Genomic DNA, 20267 nt, shown 5'->3' with positions numbered 1-20267 from the left:
ATGCAAGCTGGGTCTCAGATATCACAGTAATAAAACCATGCCTCATGGCTGTTCAAAGGAGAGGCAGTCTGAAACAACATGACATGGGAAAGCAGAGGAATCCTTGTCTCATTGGTGCTTAAAATCCATTGAAACAAAGGGAAATATAAAGAACAAACATTCAGATGATCATGTGATTGTCATAATCAGTACAATCTAAAACACCACAGCCATTTTTTTTGAGACAACATAGAGGGACAACATGGCAAAAGTTGACTTTCAAAGATGAATTTCCTGAGGAAGTAACTTGAAAACCCTATGGCCTTGAAAGTTACGTTTTTCTAAGACAGATTCTGGTACAAATTTTAACTCATTATCCTGGGGTATTTATAGTAAATATTCCAATAGATCTAAATGCCACCATCACCTTTTGTATCCTTGAACAATTCTTCCAAATTTAATATAGTAGAGGTGAAACATATACGGCTACTTTGTTAGTGTGACATTTATGGATATTAATCAATGGATATGGTAAATATATATGGTTTATATGGTTTTCCTATAAATATTTCATAAGAAGAAACAAGAAATTTTTTTTGAATCTACTGGATTGTTTCAGGTTCTGAGAGTGTGATCATGTACTATATGTACAGGAAACTTCCTGAGAATAAAATCAAGCACAATTGGACAATAAGAAGGCACACACACAGTGGAAGAATAAAGGCAATACAGGGGTATGACGTATAACACAAGCACAGCATGTTTTTTTTTTTTTTTTTTTTTTAGAGAGAGAGAGAGAGAGAGAGAGAGAGAGAATTTTTTTTTAATATTTATTGTTTAGTTCTCGGCAGACACAACATCTTTGTTGGTATGTGGTGCTGAGGATCGAACCCGGGCCGCACGCATGCCAGGCGAGCGCGCTACCGCTTGAGCCACATCCCCAGCCCCAAGCACAGCATGTTTATATCTGAAACTCAAACTTTAAAGTTCTGATTAGGTTGTCTCAGTAGGAAAAAAGTATGATGAATAACAAATTATATATATGGAGGCATAGGGCAGGCCAAAATTGTGAACAAACTAGTAATTACAACTGCCATATAGCTATATTTTTCATATGGAGAGATTGAAAACATTTGTAATCACTGTTGGAAGATGATATTTTTATTATTATGTCTTAGAATTGAACTGAATTTAAAACAACTGCACAGAAGAACAGAAGTAAAGTGACTGGGTTGCTTTTAATTGGTTTATTTGTCCATATCATTTTTAGTATTTCTTCTAATCTGTGCCTTAGTAATACTTGTAAGATAAAAGCTCACATGGAAAATGGCATAAAAAGGTCATGAGAGTAGAAAAAAATGGCAGTAAAATCCCACCAAAATGTTGATAGGTACACTAAGATGAAATAGATTCACTCAAAAAATATAGTGACAGGGTAAATAAATCACCTTTCTGTTACTTCTGTTCATAATAAAGATTTTTTGTTCTTTTCATGCAATTTTAACATCTTCATTCCTCAAGCTGTAGAATGAAGGGGGTTCATCATGGGAAAAATAATAGCATAAAGCACATAATATCCATTTCCTTGATTCATAGAAATAAACAACGATAGATGCAGATTCACAAAGACTACAGGCACCAGCATGTGAGAGCTGCAGGACGTACAGGCTTTGGACCTGCCCTAGTGGACCAATAAAGGAGGATGCTGGCAATGATGAAGATATTCAGCCAAGGATGGTTAGGATTTGGACAATGATGTTAAGTGAACCAAAACATAGAATCAGCCATTTGTTGACACAGGTATTAAATTGGGAGAGAATTAAGGAGAAATAATGAAGTACAGAAATAATGGTTGATGACATCAAACTTGAAAAAATTAACCCTAATCATACAGACTTTAAGCTAATAAACCACACATATACTAAATACCCCTAAAATCAGGGAAAAGGAGTTCTAATGAGATATGATGAAATTGTAAACAAGGGTCTAGAGATGGCAACAGAGCACTCATAATTTTGTTCTATTTTTCTTTCATCAGTATGGGCTCAAAGTATTTTTTATTATTTTCATTATATTAGGTGAAAATATCATGGAAATTATCTGGAAGACAGAAACAGTGATATAGAGAAATGGGGGATGTTTGATATGTAGAAAGGAATTCTTAAAAGGCTCTAGACCCACAGTTAGTTAAGTAGACCAAGTATCATTTTGAGTAACATCATAAGTCTGGGAACAAGCTCTCTAAGCGCAATTATTTTCTATTTGAGACCCAGGGTATTCAGTCAAATAATGAGCTTCAATTTATTTCTTGTTGAAAAGGGGAATTGTTGCTAGGTGCAGTGGTGCACATCTGTAATCCTAGCAGCTATGGAAGCTGAGTCAGGAGGATCACAAGTAAAAAGATAGCCTTAGCAACTTAGTAAGGCTCTAAGCAATGTAGCAAGATCCTGTCTCTAAATTAACTATAAAAAGGGCTGGGGATATGGCTCAGTGGTTAAATGCACCTGGATTCAATCATTAGTACCAAAAAATAAATTAATAAATAAGCATTTCTCTGAAGGATTACAGTAAATATTCAATGAAGTGATCCATTTAAAATTATAGGCACAGTTTTTGATATTTAACAAAATTTCAATAGCATATGTTATCACTATCTCCACCACCACCATCATCACTACTCTACTATTATTAAAATATAAAGCCACATCCCTTTGAAGCCTCAAGTATCTTTTGATCTTATCCTTTGTATTTCTTCACATAGACTTAATACAATATATGTCTAAAGACAGAGGAATAGAGGGTAATTTGGGAGATATGTTACATAGGAAAGCATGACTAATATTTCAAAGCTTTAAAAATAAACCTACTGAATTACAGGCTAGGCAAACTGAAGACCTATTTCTATAAGATAATAACACCGTGATTTTATTCATGAACATGCTCACCTATCCAGCATTTTCTTCAGGGCTGATTTGACATCCTTATTCCTCAAGCTATAGATCAGGGGGTTCAGCATGGGCACAACAGTTGTATAAAACACAGAGGACACTTTTCCTTGTTCCATTGAGCTGACTGCTGATGGCTGAAGGTACATGAATGCAGCAGATCCAAAGAAGAGAGCAACAGCAGACATGTGGGAGCTGCAGGTGCTGAAGGCTATGGCTCTGCCCTCAGTGGAGCGAATGCACAGGATGCTGGCTATGATGAAGATGTAGGAGCCAAGGATGGTTAAGGTAGGAGTCAAAATGTTAAAGGCACTTAAGAAAAGAACCAATAGTTCATTGATGTAGATGCTGGAGCAGGATAGCTCCAACAGTGGAAAGAGATCACAGAAATAATGATTAATCACGTTAGTCTTGCATAAGAGAAGTCTCAACATGAAGACTGTGTGAATTGTAGACCCAATGATACCCAAAATGTAAACTCTGGCTGTGAGCCAGAAGCAGAGGTGATGAGACATGATGACACTGTAGAGCAAGGGACTACAGATGGCAACATAATGGTCATATGCCATTGCAGCCAACATGTGACACTCTGAGATGGCAAAAACAGAGAAGAAGTAGAGCTGAGTCATGCATTCAGGGTAGGAGATGGTGTTCTTTTTCATCACAAAGTTCGCCAGCATTTTGGGAGTTATGACAGTGGAATGACACATATCAATGAAGGACAGATTACTGAGAAAATAATACATGGGTGTGTGCAGGTGAGAGCTGAGTGCAATTAGAGTGATCATGCCCAGGTTCCCCATGACTGTGAGCACATAGATTCCCAGGAAGAGGAGGAAGAGGGGCAGCTGGAGCTCTGGGTTGTCTGTTAATCCAGCCAGGATGAACTCTGTCACTGTGGAATGATTTCCATTCTCCATTATCCTATTAAATTTTCAAAAAGAGAAAACTAGTGAACTTTCCTGTTGATCTATGTGTGTGTGCATGTGTGTGAGTGTTGGGGGTATTCTATGGTGTTATTATTTTAGCCATTACTAGAGGTAATGTAATGCAAGAATATCTTTTGCTTCTGTTTCTTTGAGTTATACAGTGCTTCTGCTTGATCAAAAGAGGAATTACTGATGTGAAAGACTTTAAAATTAAGGTAGTTTGTAAGTTTTCAAAAGAGCACCATTTTTTAAAAATTTTACCTGTTTGAAGGAAGGTGGTTTTTGAGAACTCTGTTTTTCTGTTTCATATTCTATATACTATATTAATGTCAGATGTATCAAGTGGCACAAAGATCAGATTTCCATTTGACTTATAATAAGGAAAAATAGCAAATGCTTTCTATGATTTTTTAATATATATATATATATATATATATATATACTTAGTAGTTTTATTGGCTATTTTTCTTACTAGAATTCCAACTCAAAATAACTTAAAACTGGATAACTATCCATACTGTGTGTTTATATCTAAAAACCACTTCTCTGTGCTTCAATTTTCTTTACCCATTTCTGCTACACCACATAATTTCTTGGCAGCTAGCATCCTTTGTCTCAGTAGCAGTTCCAAGAGTGAGGATGCATCCCCACCTGTTATGATTTGCATGTTTTCTGGGGACAATCATGATGATAACTATTTATCTCATGGATTGCTCCACTCTGGTCAGAGAAGCCATAGGCTATAACTGGTCTATCTCAATTGCTCTTCATGGTTGAACTGGTGGAGGTTAGAAAACTACTCACTATTTCCAAAATGTAAGAAGGGATTAGGAAGACAAATACCAGCTGTATTCTAATTGATCACTTTTTATAATCATGTATTTTGTATGTTTTGTCTGTAGAATATAAAGGTGGAGGCTATGTAATCAGTGAGCATAAATTGATAACAATTGAAATTTTAGTCCAACTTCAATAATGGCCAATGATGTTATATGGTTTTTCAAAAAGCAAATATATCTTTAGTTTTCATTTGAGAAGAAGTCAAGTAGATATGGGAAAAAGATTCTTAACATTTCAGCAACAATTGAATTAATGATTTCAGTTTAGAGAACAACATTTTATATGGGATAAAGGAAAATGAGATAGTTTCTGAAAATAAAAGAGAAATCTTGTCATTTCAAGATGACTAAAATAATTTGATTAATTAGCTAGTATAGTAAAAATACATGTGCAATGTGATATATACATCCAAATATTCAACACATTGCTATATAAACGAGGTGATGGACTAATTGTGTATGTTTTGAAAGGAGTGTGTTAAAGTTAATTGCTGGAAACTGTAGAATCAAATATATGGTTTCACAACCAAGACTATTGTAACAGTCAAACATACCTTGATTTACTTGTAGTCAGAAATGTTAGAACATATTGTATAGTCATTTTGGAGATGTTGCTGAAGGACATGGCAAGTGATGAATGGGAATATTAAATAATCTTTAAGTATATTCCAATATTTCATGATTTTATAATTCTAATGTGTCCTGATATTAGGTAGACAATCTGACTTCAAATTTCATCTCAAACCTGTATTTTCTGTGAGAACTTAGGAAAATCACTCCCACTAACTATGCCTCTGAAAAAATATAAATACTTGCATCTACCTCACATGAAAATTGAAGTAAACAATGCCTAGTTCCCAAATCCCAATAAGAACTTAATTAAAGACAATGTTATTTGCACTGTAAACCACTCAGTTTGTCTCTGAAATGGCTTTCATCAGTCAACATTTTCATTTCCATAATAAGAGCTGGAGAATTTTTGTTTTTTATTTTTCTTTAGAAAAGTTTTTGCTCTTTCCTCCATAAAAACACACAATAATACAAGGATTTACAAATTTTTTGCTGAATATTAAACTTACATTGTCAATATTTCCTATTGTTTCAATTAACATTCAAACTAATATTAAAGTCATTCAGAGATTGGTACATCTGGTAGCAAAAGTTTTCTTCTTTTATGTCCCAACAAACATTATAATGTGGCTATTCTAAAAAAGAATGTTTGTTAGTCTTATAATTTTATTTTATAATATTCCTTTAGTTTTTCTCTTTACATATCAACTTTAATGTATTCCATCTTTTTTAATACTTAAGGTAGTTATTTAACATCTATAATGGTAAAATCCCATTTATCAGACCAATTTCTATGTGCTCCTGAATGTCCCTTATTTTTACATGTAGAATGTGCTTAATTCTGATGAATTATTATAAGTCATTTACCAGCTTTCCATTTGCACTAAATTGTAAATTGAATATAATGCTAGCACAGTGCCTTGTATGTAAAAAAAATCTCAATAAAAGTTTGATCAATAAGGTTGTGGAAAGAAACATAGTGGTAAGTGAGCACAGGTTCAAAGTATATGAACCAAGCCTTCCAACTTCCTAAGTAGAAATGAATAAACAAAGAACTGCTTTCCATGATTTTAGACTGCAGGGAGTTAATCAGGGAACCTGTGTTCACCACAGGGTATGGCTCTTATATTAAGGACAGGGAGAGACAGGTAACAGCCATGTGCATCTCTATTAACACTATGGAGGGACTGCATCAGAAGAGTCTATGATTTTAAAAAGTCAAGGTCTGGGATTCAGACATACCCCTCCTTCTTCTCAGAGGGTCCAATGTTGTTTATTTTTTCTTTTCCACTTCTCTGGAGAAAAAGTGACTTTGATGATGTGAGAGGTATCCTTTGAGTCACTAATTCTGATCTTTTCTGAATCTGATACCCAAAGCCACTTGGCGCTTTGCAAAATATAGCTAACATGATCATTTTATATGGGGGGGGGTATAGACAATAAGAATCTAATTAGGAACGAACAATTATAATAACCTCCCACTGGAATCTCATCCCACAAGCGTCTACCCTCGGGAAATCAACCAAAATTCTAAATTTTCTTTTTTTCACATTAGTTCTCAAATGTTTAGTATTGTCACATGGGTGTGAATCCTAAACACAAGTTTATGAGAGATACTGTTAGAGCTCTAGTGAGTTTCATGCCATAACATTTAAAACTTAAAAATTTCAGAAAATATTTGACACACATTAAAGGAATTGTATGAAGTGATTTTTTTTTTTTACTAGAGTAAAATAGAAAATCAAAGAAAACCACAAATACTTGGAAGATTTGAATATTTGTTCCTGGACTGCCACTAACTGCAGTAGAGCATTATGATAAATTCATTACCAGTAATTCTTGAGTTCTTTTCATGTGTGGACTGAATGCTCTTAATCTGAAAAAATATAATTTTAAATATTTCAAATACTGCCAAGATTCATGAGGAGTTCTTAACAAGGAGATGATTTTTATTCATTTTCAAAATGAAAAAAATAACAATGAAAATACGTGTGTTATGGTTTAGATGTGAAGAGTCCCCAAAAGCTCATGTGTAAGACAATGCATGAAAACCTAGAGGTGAAAAGATTGGGTTATGAGAGTCTTACCTAATCGATGTCTTAATCCACTGGTAGGGATTAACTGGGTGCTAACTACAGGGAGGTAGCATGTGACTAGAGGAGGTGGGTCACTGGGGGCATGCCTTTGGAGCATATATTTTGTCCTTACAGTGCAGAAATCCCTCTCTTCCCAGCTGCTTTCCTCCGCCAGGAGCTCCCAGAAATGGAGTCGGTCTATGAACTAATATCTTTGAATCTCTGAGCCCCCAAATAAACTTTTCCTTCTCTAATTGTTCTTGTGAGGTCTTTTGGTCATAGCAGTGAAAAATCTGACTAAAATAAAATAATCGGGCTGGGGCTATAGCTCAGGGGTAGAGTGCCTGCCTCTGATGGGTTTGTTCCTTAGCACCACATAAAAATAAATATATTGTGTCCATCTACAACTAAAAAAAATTAGAAAAAGTATATTACAGAAATTATGTTCATACTAACCTATTTGATTCAAAGTAAAGTCACATTTAACATTTTACTCACTATTCAATAAATAATATGTAGTTTTTGAAATAAAAATCAAAAGAAATTTTATTAAATTTACTGTAGAATACTCTAAATTATTGTTAGATAAGGAGTTTTGACCTGGTTTTGAAAAGTATTTTTGCAAATTGCTAAAATGTATTCATTAAATTTCCAAAGTTAACAACTTAGAAAAATTGATAAACCCTATAGTAAACATTGCTCATTGATAATGATAAAACTTTAGAACTAGAAATAGTATGTGGAGCAAGACAAAATCTTGGCAATTTGACAATTTTTAAAAGTATGTTATCCACAAGCATCCATTAATAGTGAAGAGTACCACACACAGCACCATTATAATAAGTGTGATGAACCAGAGCTTTGCCTGATTATAACCTAGACTGGTGAGAAATGCATGAGTATTAAACACTCGTGTTAGTCATGGAATGACACGTAAATTTGGAAAGACAAGATGGAGTCAGGAAGCAACTTCAGGATAGGCAAGTTGTGAGAGTAAGTAAGGTCATCAGAATGAACTCAAAGTTATTGAGATATTATTAGTACTACTCTACTCAGCACAACATACACCTTTCTAATAGTTACAAAATTATTATATGTTTTTTTTTAAAGAGAGAGTGAGAGAGGAGAGAGAGAAGAGAGAGAGAGAGAGAGAGAGAGAGAGAGAGAGAGAGAGAGAGAGAATTTTTAATATTTACTTTTTAGTTCTCGGCGGACACAACATCTTTGTTGGTATGTGGTGCTGAGGATCGAACCCCGGCCGCACGCATGCCAGGCGAGCGCGCTACCGCTTGAGCCACATCCCCAGCCCCCAAATTATTATATGTTATGTATGTATTACACATTTTATTTTAATCACATTTACTCTCATAACTCTTTATAGATATACTGCTAAAACTCAAATGTTAAATTCTAGAGAGAACAAAATTAAGTTATTTACACTGTAATATACTTATCAAAAGTGCTGGAAAAGCCTTTAGTCATTCCTAACATTCATTTTCCATGTTCCTCAATAATAAATGTCCTGAGTCTTAGCTCAACCGACAGCCATCTAGATAGGCAAAATATTACTCATCCCCTCTTTCAGTTGGATTTGTCTGTGTGAGTAAGTCCTTATGAAAGGGATATAGTTGGAGGTGAGGTCTATCATTTCCAATCAGTGTCCTTCAATTTGGGGACATTTCCTTCACCTTCCATATATTTCTGTCTGATGGTCAGGTGGTAGAGATGAAGGAGGGATCAATAGACATTATGAGAGACAACAGATGGGATGGATGCTGTATATAGAATAGTATAACAACAAAGTAAAATGATTCTATCTGTGAGGAACCACAGAACCATGCCTGACTCAACTGATAGTTAAGTCAGAGTGAAGAGAGAGAGAGAGAGAGAGAGAGAGAGAGAGAGAGAGAGAGAGAGAAATTCATACCTAATTATAAGTAGTAGAAAAGGCCAAAAAATATAATTCTGCCTAAAGTGTACTCCTTTGATATCCTAATGAACCTTAAACATGTTAAGGGTAAAATGCAGAACTATTTTCTTTTAAATGAATAATGTTTATATTAAAGAAATGAAAAAAAAACTATGTCTGAGAACATTATCCAAGTTTATCCAGTACCTAGGAATAGAATATGCATCATACATTCTTTCCAGGTATTAAAACTTTGGATTACATACTTTCTCCTGAAATTGTATTTAATAAGTTCTATATGTTTGTGTCTTTCCTTCTTTTTAATAGGTCTCACTCTTTTATTGATTTTTTACTGATGTAAAACATTAGGATAAATTTTGACATAATCATAAAAGCATGGGATATAATTTGCTCTAATTCAGTCCCCAACAGTTCCCTCCTCCACCCTTCTCCCTGCTCCCCTCCCTCTACTCTACTTGATTACTTGGTGTTGGAATTTGGTATGCTATATTCATGTATGCATATTCAAAAGTTTGGTCAAATTCATTCTCCTGTTCTTTTTTTCTAGTCCCTCTATCCTTTCTGTGAATCCACTTCTTCTACTCTACCCCTATTTCAATAAAATTCCCTATCCCTTTTTCCTCCCTTCCTCCCTCCCTCCATATCTCCCTTTCTCTTTCTTCCCTGCTCCTTATTTTGAATCAGCTTACAGATTCCAGAGAAAAAATTTGACCTCTGATTTTGGGGAGTAACTTATTTCACTTAGCACGATAGTGTTCAGTTCAATCCATTTACTGGCAAATGACATAATTCATTCTTCTTTATGGCTGAGTACTAATATACCATATTTTCTATATCCATTCATCTGTTGAAGGGCACCTACATTGTTTCTATAGCTTGAATATTATGAGTTATGATATTATAAACATTGATGTGGCAGCATCACTGCAGTATGCTGATTTGAAGTATTTTGAAAATACACTGAGAATTAGGAGAGTTGGATCATATGGTGGTTACTTTCCCAGTTTTTGGAGAAATTTCCATAATGATTTCCAGAGTGGTTTCATCAATTTGCAATCCCATCAACAATGTATGAGTGAAACTTTTGTCCCACATCCTGGTCAATATTTATTATTATTTGTATCCTTAATAATTGTCATTCCAACTATAGTGTGTGGGAAGCCATTCTGGCACGTGATGGGGCACCTCCCTGACTGGGTGTGAGGCGATCCGGCTAAACTGTGTCAGAACTAATCCCCACCCTTTCTAGGTGCGAGAGCCCATCCGTGTGGGGGTGTGACTAACCATTGACCCTGAGACCAATCACTGACCCTAACCTCGGAATGCTGTCCCCCTCGACCTTCATTGGATGGAATTTCCCCCTGAATTTCTTGTTCCCCAATAAAAGGCCATTCTCTGGCGTGCTCTCTCTCTCTCTCTCCTGCTAGTCTTGTGTAAACCTCGCTGCCCCACCGGGAGGCTTGAGGCAGGAGCCAGAGAGGGAGCCGTCTCAGACCTGGTCAAAGAAAAAGGTAAATTGAGTTTATGTGTGTTTATTTTGATCTCACTAGTTAACTTCTATGCTTAGAACCTCTAGTATGAAGCTGGCATGCTGGTCGTACAGCTGAGTAGTGAGATGAAATCATGAATTTATTTACCATTTCTAGAAGTCTTCTGGGTTGAGATTTTTGGGTCTTGTAAATATAGGATCATGTCATTAGCAAACTGATAATTTGAGCTCTTCTTTTTCCAATTTTAATCCCTTTATTTTCCTTTCCTTTCCTTGCCTATTTACTATGGCTACAATTTCAAGAACTATGTGGAATAGGAGTGTGGAAAGTAGGTATTCTTGTCTTGTTCCTGTTTTTAGAGGAACTACTTTCAGTTTTTCTCTGTTCAGTATAATGTGGGCCTTGGGTTTGTCATATATAACCTTTACAATGTTGATGTAAGTTCCTTTTAACTTTAAATTTTCCAGTGGTTGAAACAGGAATGTGTGCTACACTTTGTCAAATGCTTTTTCTTTGTCTGTTGAGATGATTATATGATTCTTGCCCTTAACTCTTCTTATGTGATGAATTACATTTATTGATTTTAATATGTAGAACCAATCTTGCATTCCTGGGATAAAACCCACTTGATCATGATGCACTTTTTTTAATGTGTTTTGGTATGTGTTTTACCAATAAATTATTAAGAATTTTTGCATTTATGTTCATCAAGGATATTGGTCCAAAGCATTCTTTCCTTGATAAGCCTTTGTCTGGTTTTGGTATCAGGGTTATAGTGGTTTCATAGAATGAGTTTGGCAGTGCTCCCTTCTTTTCTGTTTCATGAATTATTTGAGGAGAACTGGTATTATTTCTTCTGAAGGGCTGGTAGAACTCAGTTGAGAAATGGTCCAGTTCTGGACTTTCGTTTGTTGGAAGGCTTTTGATAGCTGCTTCAGTTTCATTACTTGATATTGATTCACTCAAGATTTTTATGTACTCATACTATATAAAAATTCCTACAGATAGGCCAGGTCCTATCTGTCCATGAATTTGTCAATACCTTCAAAAATTTCTAGCTTATTGGATTATAAATTTTCAAAATACTTTATGATGGTATTCTGGATTTCAGTAGTGTCTGTAGTGATATTTTATTTTTAATCTCTAGTTTTGTTAATTTGAGTATTTCATCTCTTTATTTTGGTTAGTTTGACTAAAAGTTTATCAATTTTGTTTATCCTTTCAAAAAACAACTCTTGGTTTCATTTATCTTATTTATTTATTCTATTCTCAATTTCACTGATTTTTTGGAGCTCATTTGCATTATTTCTTATCTTCTAATTATTGATGTTTGTTTGTTATTGTTTTTATAGGTCTTGAGTTGTAGTGGTAGATTATTTATTTGCTATCTTTCTATTCTTTTAATGTATGAACTCAATGCATAAACTTTCCTCTTAAAAATGCCTTCATACTGTCCCAAAGATTTTGATATATTGTATGAATTTTCTCATTTACTTCTAAGAATTTTTTTGAATTCTTAGGAAAAAAAATCTCTCCTGATTTCTTCTGCTCGGCATTCATCATTCAAAAGCATATTATTTATTCTCCAGGTGTTAGAGTGGTTACTTTTTCATCTTAAAATCTATTTCCAATTTCATTTAGTTATGATCTAATAAAATTTAAGTGTTTTTTTTTATTTCCTAGAATTCACTTTGAGACTTAAAATACTGTCTACTTTATATAATTTTCTATGTATTGCTGAGAAGAAAGTAAATTCAGTCATTGATGGATGAAATAAATATTCTATAGATATCTGTTAGCTTCATATTATTAATTGTATCTTTTAGTTCTGTAGAATATTTAGTTAATGTATGGATTATCTATCTAGTGGTAAGACAAGTGTGGTAAATCTCTCAGTATTAGTGTATTGTGGTCTATTTGATACTTAATGTTGAGAGGATTTGTTTTATGTATATAGACACACCATTGTTTGGAACATCAATGTTTAGAATCATTATATCTTATTGTTGTGTGATTCCCTTAAACAGTAGGAAGTGACTTTCTTTGTCTCTTCTGATCAATTTTGGGTCAAAATCCTTTTTTTTTTCTGCTGTGAGAATAGCTATCCCTGTGTGTTTACGAGTATCATTTGCATGGTATATCTTTTTCCATCATTTCATCTTCAGTCTGTGGATGTCTTTGCCTATCAGGTGAGTCTCTTGCAAATAGAAAATTGTTGGGTACTTTTCTTTTCCAGTCCACCTACCAACCTACATTTTTTGATTGAAGAGTTAAAATCATTTACATTCAATGTTATTATGGAGAGAGACTCTTTATTTCATGTTTTTTTGAAGCACTTCTAATGTTTAAATCAGACTTGATTCTTCTTTGATTGACTATTATTTTAGTGTAATTCTTCCCTAAGCTGCTTTTCACTTTTTTCCTTTTATTCTTCATGAAATATTTCATTGAGTATGTCTTATAATGCAGATTATATACTTTGTCTTTAAGGCCTGAAAATTTATCTTTAAAGTGGGATAATCTATTAGTAATGCTTTCCATTGAATTCTTAATTAGTTTATTGAGTTATAAATAAATATAGTTAGTTGAAACCAAATATTTATAAAATCATTATACATTTCTAGAATTTCCATTTGGTTCTTTTTCAGAATCTCTTTTTATTGAAGGGATCTTTCACTTCCTGTATTTTCCCCTCTAATTCCACTGTTTACATTTTCTTTATATATACACTCCTTCTCTGACTTTTCATTCACTATGGTGTTTATGGAGTCAGTTGTTGATGCATTATGGGATGTTGGTGGTTGGTCCCCTGGCTTTTTCATATTGTTTGTAAGACTACTCATCCATTGTGATAGTTATCACTTCTTTTAAGCAAGATACTACTTTATGAGCTCCTCTTTCTTAAGAACCCTGTGTTGGGTGAATACCCAGATAATGATATTTTAACTCAGTGTATGATCTCTGCCTCTATCATCACCACCTTGAGATAAGGTACTGAGCCCTATTTACTACAATCACTTCAAAGCCATGCCTTGTATTATTCAGCCTTATGAGAAACAAAAACCTTCTTGATGTTGTTCTCCACAGTTTCTCAAATCCAGGTATAAAATTTGAGTTCTGGAATAGGTAAAAATATTAGTTATTAAATTAAATAAAATTGCTATAATATTAAATTAGGGATACAAGAGGGGAAGAATAAATATTGGGCAAAAAATATTGGGAAAAAGAAAGGGAAGAAAAATACATAATGAGATAGAAAGGAGAGATGGATGGTGGGTATTTGAGGAAATGGTGAATGTGTAAGAAGACAAATAGGGGGTAAGAGGAGTAATTATAAACTAGAGCAATGGAAACAAATATAGAAAGATTGATTGCAGTTAATGCTTTAAACCCTTAGGAGAAGCAAATTAAAATGGGTTGAAGGTACAATGTAAGCTATTACGGTAACAACTTTCAATCAAGTTAAAGAGTGATTTATATGATCAAAGTTGACATTAGAGTTATTTATAGTAAACCATGCAAAACAAAGGAAGTTCTTGTTGAATCTTCTTTGGATTCCATTGAGTTTTAGACATTTAGCAGTTATCCATCCTTTTTTTGTCTGTGGATGCCTCCAGAGTTTCTGGGGTACAGGAGCCCCTTCCCTAGTTGCTTTGGACCTCCCATCAGTTGGTTCTTCTTTGTTAGCTCATCCGCGGCTGACTGCTTAGAGGGTGCAGTATTGTGTCTTGGTTGTTTCTATTGTGTGCAGGAGTTCAGGAAGCAGGCTCTGGAGTGTATCTTTTATTGCTGTGCATCACTGTATACCTATTTCTCTCTGTATGACTCTTTCCAAGGTGGCACAGTATTTGGTAGCAATCTAAAAACACAGGTCCTCTGGTTGTGGATTTTCTGCAGATGTTCCATGGTGGAGAAGCATTACCCTGGCAGATGCAGTTCTCTGGGGGTACTGTAGTAAAGGGACTCAGGTGGTTAACCTGGATTCTAATTTCTACTGCCCCAGGTTATGAATGGAAGTCAGATTCCTTCTATTGATGGTGACTGATGTGAAGTCCAGCCAGTGTCCAGACAATGACCTTTTACTTGCCACTTGTAGACAGGTTTCAGACTTGGAGACAGGTGGCAATTTTCTACCATAACTGGCCTCTCTCTGAATAAGGTTGCAAGTGCCTTCTACTTATGTTTTCTGGGGTACCATGCAATATCTTCTAGCGGCCTTCTGCCAATGGCTGCCACCATGTGGAAATAGGATCTCTATGTCACTGGATATTCAGGCAGCTTCCTTCTGGTACAGGACCCATGATCAAATGGACAGTCCCTAGACTTCCCCTGGTGCCTCCCTGTATTGTGAGAGATCAGGGCTGGTGGTCCTGTTGGATACACTTTCTTCTCTGGGGTCAAGACTGTCTTCCTGCTTGTTTCTGCCTGGGTCCTGTGGCAGCTCTGCAGAGATCTTTGTCACAAGGAGGCTGAGCAGAGTTCTGGGTTAGGCATACTTCCTCACACAGCTCTGCTCCACCTAATCCCCTTTTTCATGGTGAGGGGGTGGGGGGAGTTTTAGTAATTTTCAGTTAGGAGTGCTTCCTCCAGTAGTTCTTTCTAGCCAGATTCTTAATATGTCCCACTGCAGAGGACTTCCTTCTGGCTTAATATGAATCTGGATGTGGGAAGATACTGTGTTGATTTAACAGGGTAACTCATGAATTAAGGGTCTCCACAAAATGGCTGTGAGCTTCCAGCACAACTTTCTTTTCACAATTTGGTTTTAAGCTGTTTAAATTGCTTCAGGAACATTTCTGTCTGGTAACACTTAAAATTTTGCCTGTCTTTTTGAATGTTTTTAAATGAGTGAGCTTAAATTTTTCTGCTTACCCCACCCTAGTTCCGGTTCTGGGTTAGGAAAACCTACACTTATTTTCTACTTCAGTAACTAATCTCCAAGTCTCTTCAGGTTTCAGAATTATTTGTAGTATTGGATTTTTTTTTTTTTTTTTTTGGTGCTGGGTATTAAACCCAGGGCCTTGTTCATTCAAGGCAAGCACTCTACGAACTGAGCTATACCCCCAGAAGTATTGAATCTTATAGCATTCATTTTGTCACCTAACTCTCAATTCTACTTTTTCTTGATTGTGTCCTTTCTAAAATGTGAGGAAATCAAGAATTACTGACTAGCTCCCTTCTGCCATCTTCTAGCTACAGAATCAAGATCTTCAGTCTCATTCTTAAAATTACTTAATCACTCTTTTTTTAAAAAAGAAGAGCTGAAGTAGAGCTCCCTTTCCATTTTGGAATATCTCTGACAGCATATATTTTATAAGATCTCAAAATTACTAGAGACAGTATGGACCTTTCTATTTTGCTAAATAACTTTGAACATATTTAATATATAAATAAATGATTGGAAAAATAACTTAACATTTTATAGATAGTTATTTATATCTATCACTTATTAATATGAAAACATTTTCTGAATGTTATTCATTTAATGCTTAGACTAGTAATTTACTACTACATACATAAAACCTTATATAATATACCCAAACAATACTAATGGAAAACCTACATATACATATTTGTTAAACATTAGCATGTATACATGCAAGTATCTCACACATATACCCACATATGGATAGATATACATAAATAAATATATTTTTGTGGCATCATAAATTGGGGCATGAAAATAAGAAAGGGTTAGTACGTAGAAAATCAAGAAGTTTCTTCTGATTTTCAACATGGAGAATGGTCTCCTTTCTCATTATAGAGTGATAAACATGGTACTGCATTGGAGTGTTCATGTCATGTATTGGAAGACCAGCTGCCAACAAAACAAGCAGTGTTCTTTCCGTCTGGAATGAGGCAGATGATTCTGAAAATTTACCTTAAATAAGTTCAATGCTTATGTTGAGTTAAAGAAGACTCAGTAGTCCCAGGTGTTCTGACTGGGCACAGCATCTCAGAGAGAAACAGAGAAGAATGTGATGTTACTTGGATATGTCTGTGCTTTTCTCCTTAATGCAAATTTTTGAAGACTTTGAAGCTTAGGAGCATAAGACAGAACAAAACCATGCTGTGACATATTGAAGTGACCCTCAATTAAAATAGATATATCTGGTCTCTATGATTCTGAGAAAATATTCTAGGGAGAGAGGAGAAAATCATCCGATATTAATATCAGCAGGAATAGAAAGTTGGGGAACTGAGCAAATCTTGAATGTCACAGAGAGCTCATGAGACTTACCAATAATGAGGATTATCACCCAGGAGGACTAATTCAAAATTTTCTCCTTGATGTTACCAAGAGTTCCAATAGAAACTTAATTGGACAAGGGAAAGAAAGAACATTTTTGGGAGAAAGACTTCCTCCTTTCTTCCAAGAACTATTTTTCTCCCATAATGAAGAGTGAGCTTTGAATAGGAAGTGGGTCTTATTATTTAAAAAGACAATTTTGCAATTTTTAACTTTTCTGCATGAATAAATGCCCCATATGGGTGCAATAGGAAAAGAATGACACAACTAAACCATAAATTATATTGTATGAGGAGGTGAGGCATGACCTCTATGGGATGAGGGAAAATGAGTATGGAAGTGTTGGGAGGTGGGAGCCTAGTCCCAAAAATATGAAGCTTGGATTATTGCAAAGATACATGTTAAAATGTCTTGTGTATTATTCCCAATCTCTTCCTCTACAGTGATATTTTCTTCTGGATAGGAAGTATCATCCATCATAAGCCTTCATATTTCCTAGTGTGGTTTCACATATATAGTAACAAGATAAGATCATATTCTATATATTAAAAATGGTTAAATTTGTGTATTTTGAGAAAACAGTTTTAGAAACACAAATAGTAGGTTAAAACATCAGGAAAAAAATCAATAATATCAAAGGAGACAATCTAAATGTATTTATTCTCTGAATTAAGATAAATAAATCCTGTATAGAAAGAATCATGTATCATGGATATAAGGCATAATCAAATATGATGAGTTTTTGCAGTATTTTTAAAACTACCTAGAAGTGATAAAATTTACTCAGGAAATGTGAATTGTGACACATCCCAGAGATGTGCAGTGAGTGATCCTGTGAATTTAGTCCAGTCTGGGCACCTGTCTTCCAAACAATCAGGTATCAGTAATAATCTCATAATTCACTGATAGATATTGCTCAATGGTTTCCTTATCAAACATATGTGATTCATAGTCATTTATCTAAGCAAAATACTCTTTTCCACAGGAAACTATATCTGTCACACAGCTTATTTAAAGCAACTTTGACATCTTTATTTCTCAGGCTATAGATTAGAGGGTTCAACATGGGCACAATAATGGTGTAAAATACAGATGATACTTTCCCTTGGTCCAGGGAGCTGACAGATGATGGCTTCAGGTATATAAATGCTAGAGAACCAAAGAAAAGAGCAACAGCCAAAATGTGGGAGCTGCATGTGCTGAAGGCTTTGGCTCTGCCCTCAGTCGAGGGTATATGCAGGATGCTTGCAATGATAAAGATATAGGAACTAAAGATAGACAGGGCTGGGGCAAAGATATTAAATGCACTTAAGCACAGAACAACTACCTCATTTATAAATGTACTAGAGCAGGAGAGCTCCAATAGTGGGAAAAGATCACAGAGGTAATGGTTTATTATGGTCTTACAGAAGAGCACTCTTAGCATGCAGGCTGTGTGGGCTGTGGAACCAATCAAGCTCATGCTATACACCCCAAATAACAACCAGAAACACACTTGATTAGACATGGTAACATTGTACAGCAAGGGATTACAGATGGCAACATAGCGGTCATATGCCATTGCAGCCAACATGTGACACTCTGCAATTGCAAAAACAATGAAGAAGTAGAGCTGAGTCATGCATTCAGCATAGGAGATGGTGTTTTTCTCTGTCACAAAGTTCACCAGCATTTTGGGGGTGATCACAGTGGATTGGCAGAGGTCAATGAAGGAGAGACTGCTGAGGAGATAGTACATGGGGGTGTGCAGGTGAGAGCTGAGCCCAATCAGTGTGATCATGCCCAGGTTCCCCACCACTGTGAACACATAGACTCCTAGGAAGAGGAGGAAGAGGGGCAGCTGGAGCTCTGGTTTGTCTGTTAATCCAGCCAGGATGAACTCTGTCACAAGGGAATGATTTCCTTCTGCCATTTTCTTCTGAGAATTCTAAGCAGGAAGAGAAGAAAATTTTAAGAATAGGTTTTTATCAACCACACAATGAAATTTGAGGTAGAATACAAGTCTGTTCAGTTCAGTTCTGTACTTGTTCTTTGTCTGTGTTATCATTCAAAGGCCTTGGGATCCCAGTAATATGTAACTTGTAAACAAATATCAGATAGAACTTTATTTGTGTTTTGTGCTGTTAAGAGTGGCTTTTAGAATTATGAATCTCTAACCATCCAAATAATTTTTCTGGTAACTTTTAATGTTCCAAAACTTTCTATGACTTATTAATAATCCTCTCAAGTCTTCTGATAAGAAAATGTTTTTCTTTTTCATGAGAAAATAACAGTAATATAAAAAAAATATCAAAATTACACTTGATGATGAAAGAATGAAAGACTTTCCCCTAAGATGCTTAACAAAACAAGATGTTCACTCCATGTACTTTTATTCAACACAATCTTAGTGAATCTAGCTAGGAAAATCAGATGAGACAACAATATTTAAAGATATCCAGGTTGGAAAGAAAATGTGGCACCATCTCTGTTTGTAAATGACATAGGTTTGCATATAGAAAAGCATAAGGAACCTAAGAAGTAATTAAATTCTTAAATTTAATGGTAGAATACAAGACCAACATAGCAATTCAATTTTATTACACATTTAAAATGAACAGTATAAAGTCCATTTACAATAGCATGAAGAAAGATGAATTACTTAAGAATAAAGTAAATGAAAATAATTCAAGATATTGCACTTAAAATTACAAAGTATTGTTGAAGGGAATTAAAGACATACATAAATGGAAGGACCTCACATTTATGAGTTAAAAGCTTTAAAGTTTTGGAACAACAACATCTCCCAACTTGATATGCAAATTCAGGGCAGTCCCATGAAAATTCCATCTGTGTTTTTGTAGATGTTGACAGGTTATCATAAAACTTTTTTGAATAAACAAGGAACCCAGAGTAATAAAAAAAATGAGAGTGAAGAGTAAAGTCGGAGGGATCACATTTCTCCATCTGGAAACTAGAAATTTACAGCAATCAAGACCATGTGAGATTGTCTTAAATATAGACATATAGACCATTGGGTAGAATTAACAACATAGAAATAAACTCTTGTCTATGATCACTGGAGTTAGTTTAAGTGTTCTGTGGCAATTCCTTAGGGAAATAATGGTTTTTCAACAAAATTGTGTAGGGACAAATAGAGAGCTATGAACAAAACAATTAATTTGGACCTCTTTCTCACACCAACCACAAAAATTAACACAAAATGGATCATAGAAATTAGCGTGAGACACTAAAAACAAACAGAAGAATAAATCATTATG

At 35.0% G+C, this 20267-nt stretch overlaps 2 protein-coding genes across 2 annotated transcripts in view; both read right to left on the bottom strand.

Moving 5' to 3' along the window:
• The window catches only part of LOC308641616 (uncharacterized protein), a gene marked incomplete at both ends in the record, with an annotated part of 43942 nt that extends 40098 nt beyond the window's left edge, over window positions 1-3844 (bottom strand). Inside the window, one exon of the mRNA XM_081280272.1 lies at window positions 2925-3844. Coding sequence (XP_081136398.1) covers window positions 2925-3844 — 920 coding nt within the window. The remainder of the gene's footprint in view (window positions 1-2924) is intronic.
• A 14115-nt stretch (window positions 3845-17959) lies between these two features.
• On the bottom strand, window positions 17960-18947 carry LOC308641615 (olfactory receptor 8G50-like; the record flags this gene model as incomplete). The annotated part of the gene is made up of 1 exon (XM_081280271.1): window positions 17960-18947. The coding sequence occupies exon 1, from the start codon at window positions 18917-18919 to the stop codon at window positions 17960-17962; it is 960 nt and encodes a 319-aa protein (XP_081136397.1). The 5' UTR covers window positions 18920-18947.
• Window positions 18948-20267: the final 1320 nt, after the last annotated feature.

This window comes from Spermophilus citellus, assembly GCF_964194105.1.
Source record: "Spermophilus citellus genome assembly, chromosome: 2".
Classification (NCBI taxonomy): Eukaryota; Metazoa; Chordata; class Mammalia; order Rodentia; family Sciuridae; genus Spermophilus; species Spermophilus citellus.
The sequence above is the reverse complement of the archived record's forward strand: the minus strand, read 5'-3'. Positions and strand labels throughout refer to the sequence as shown.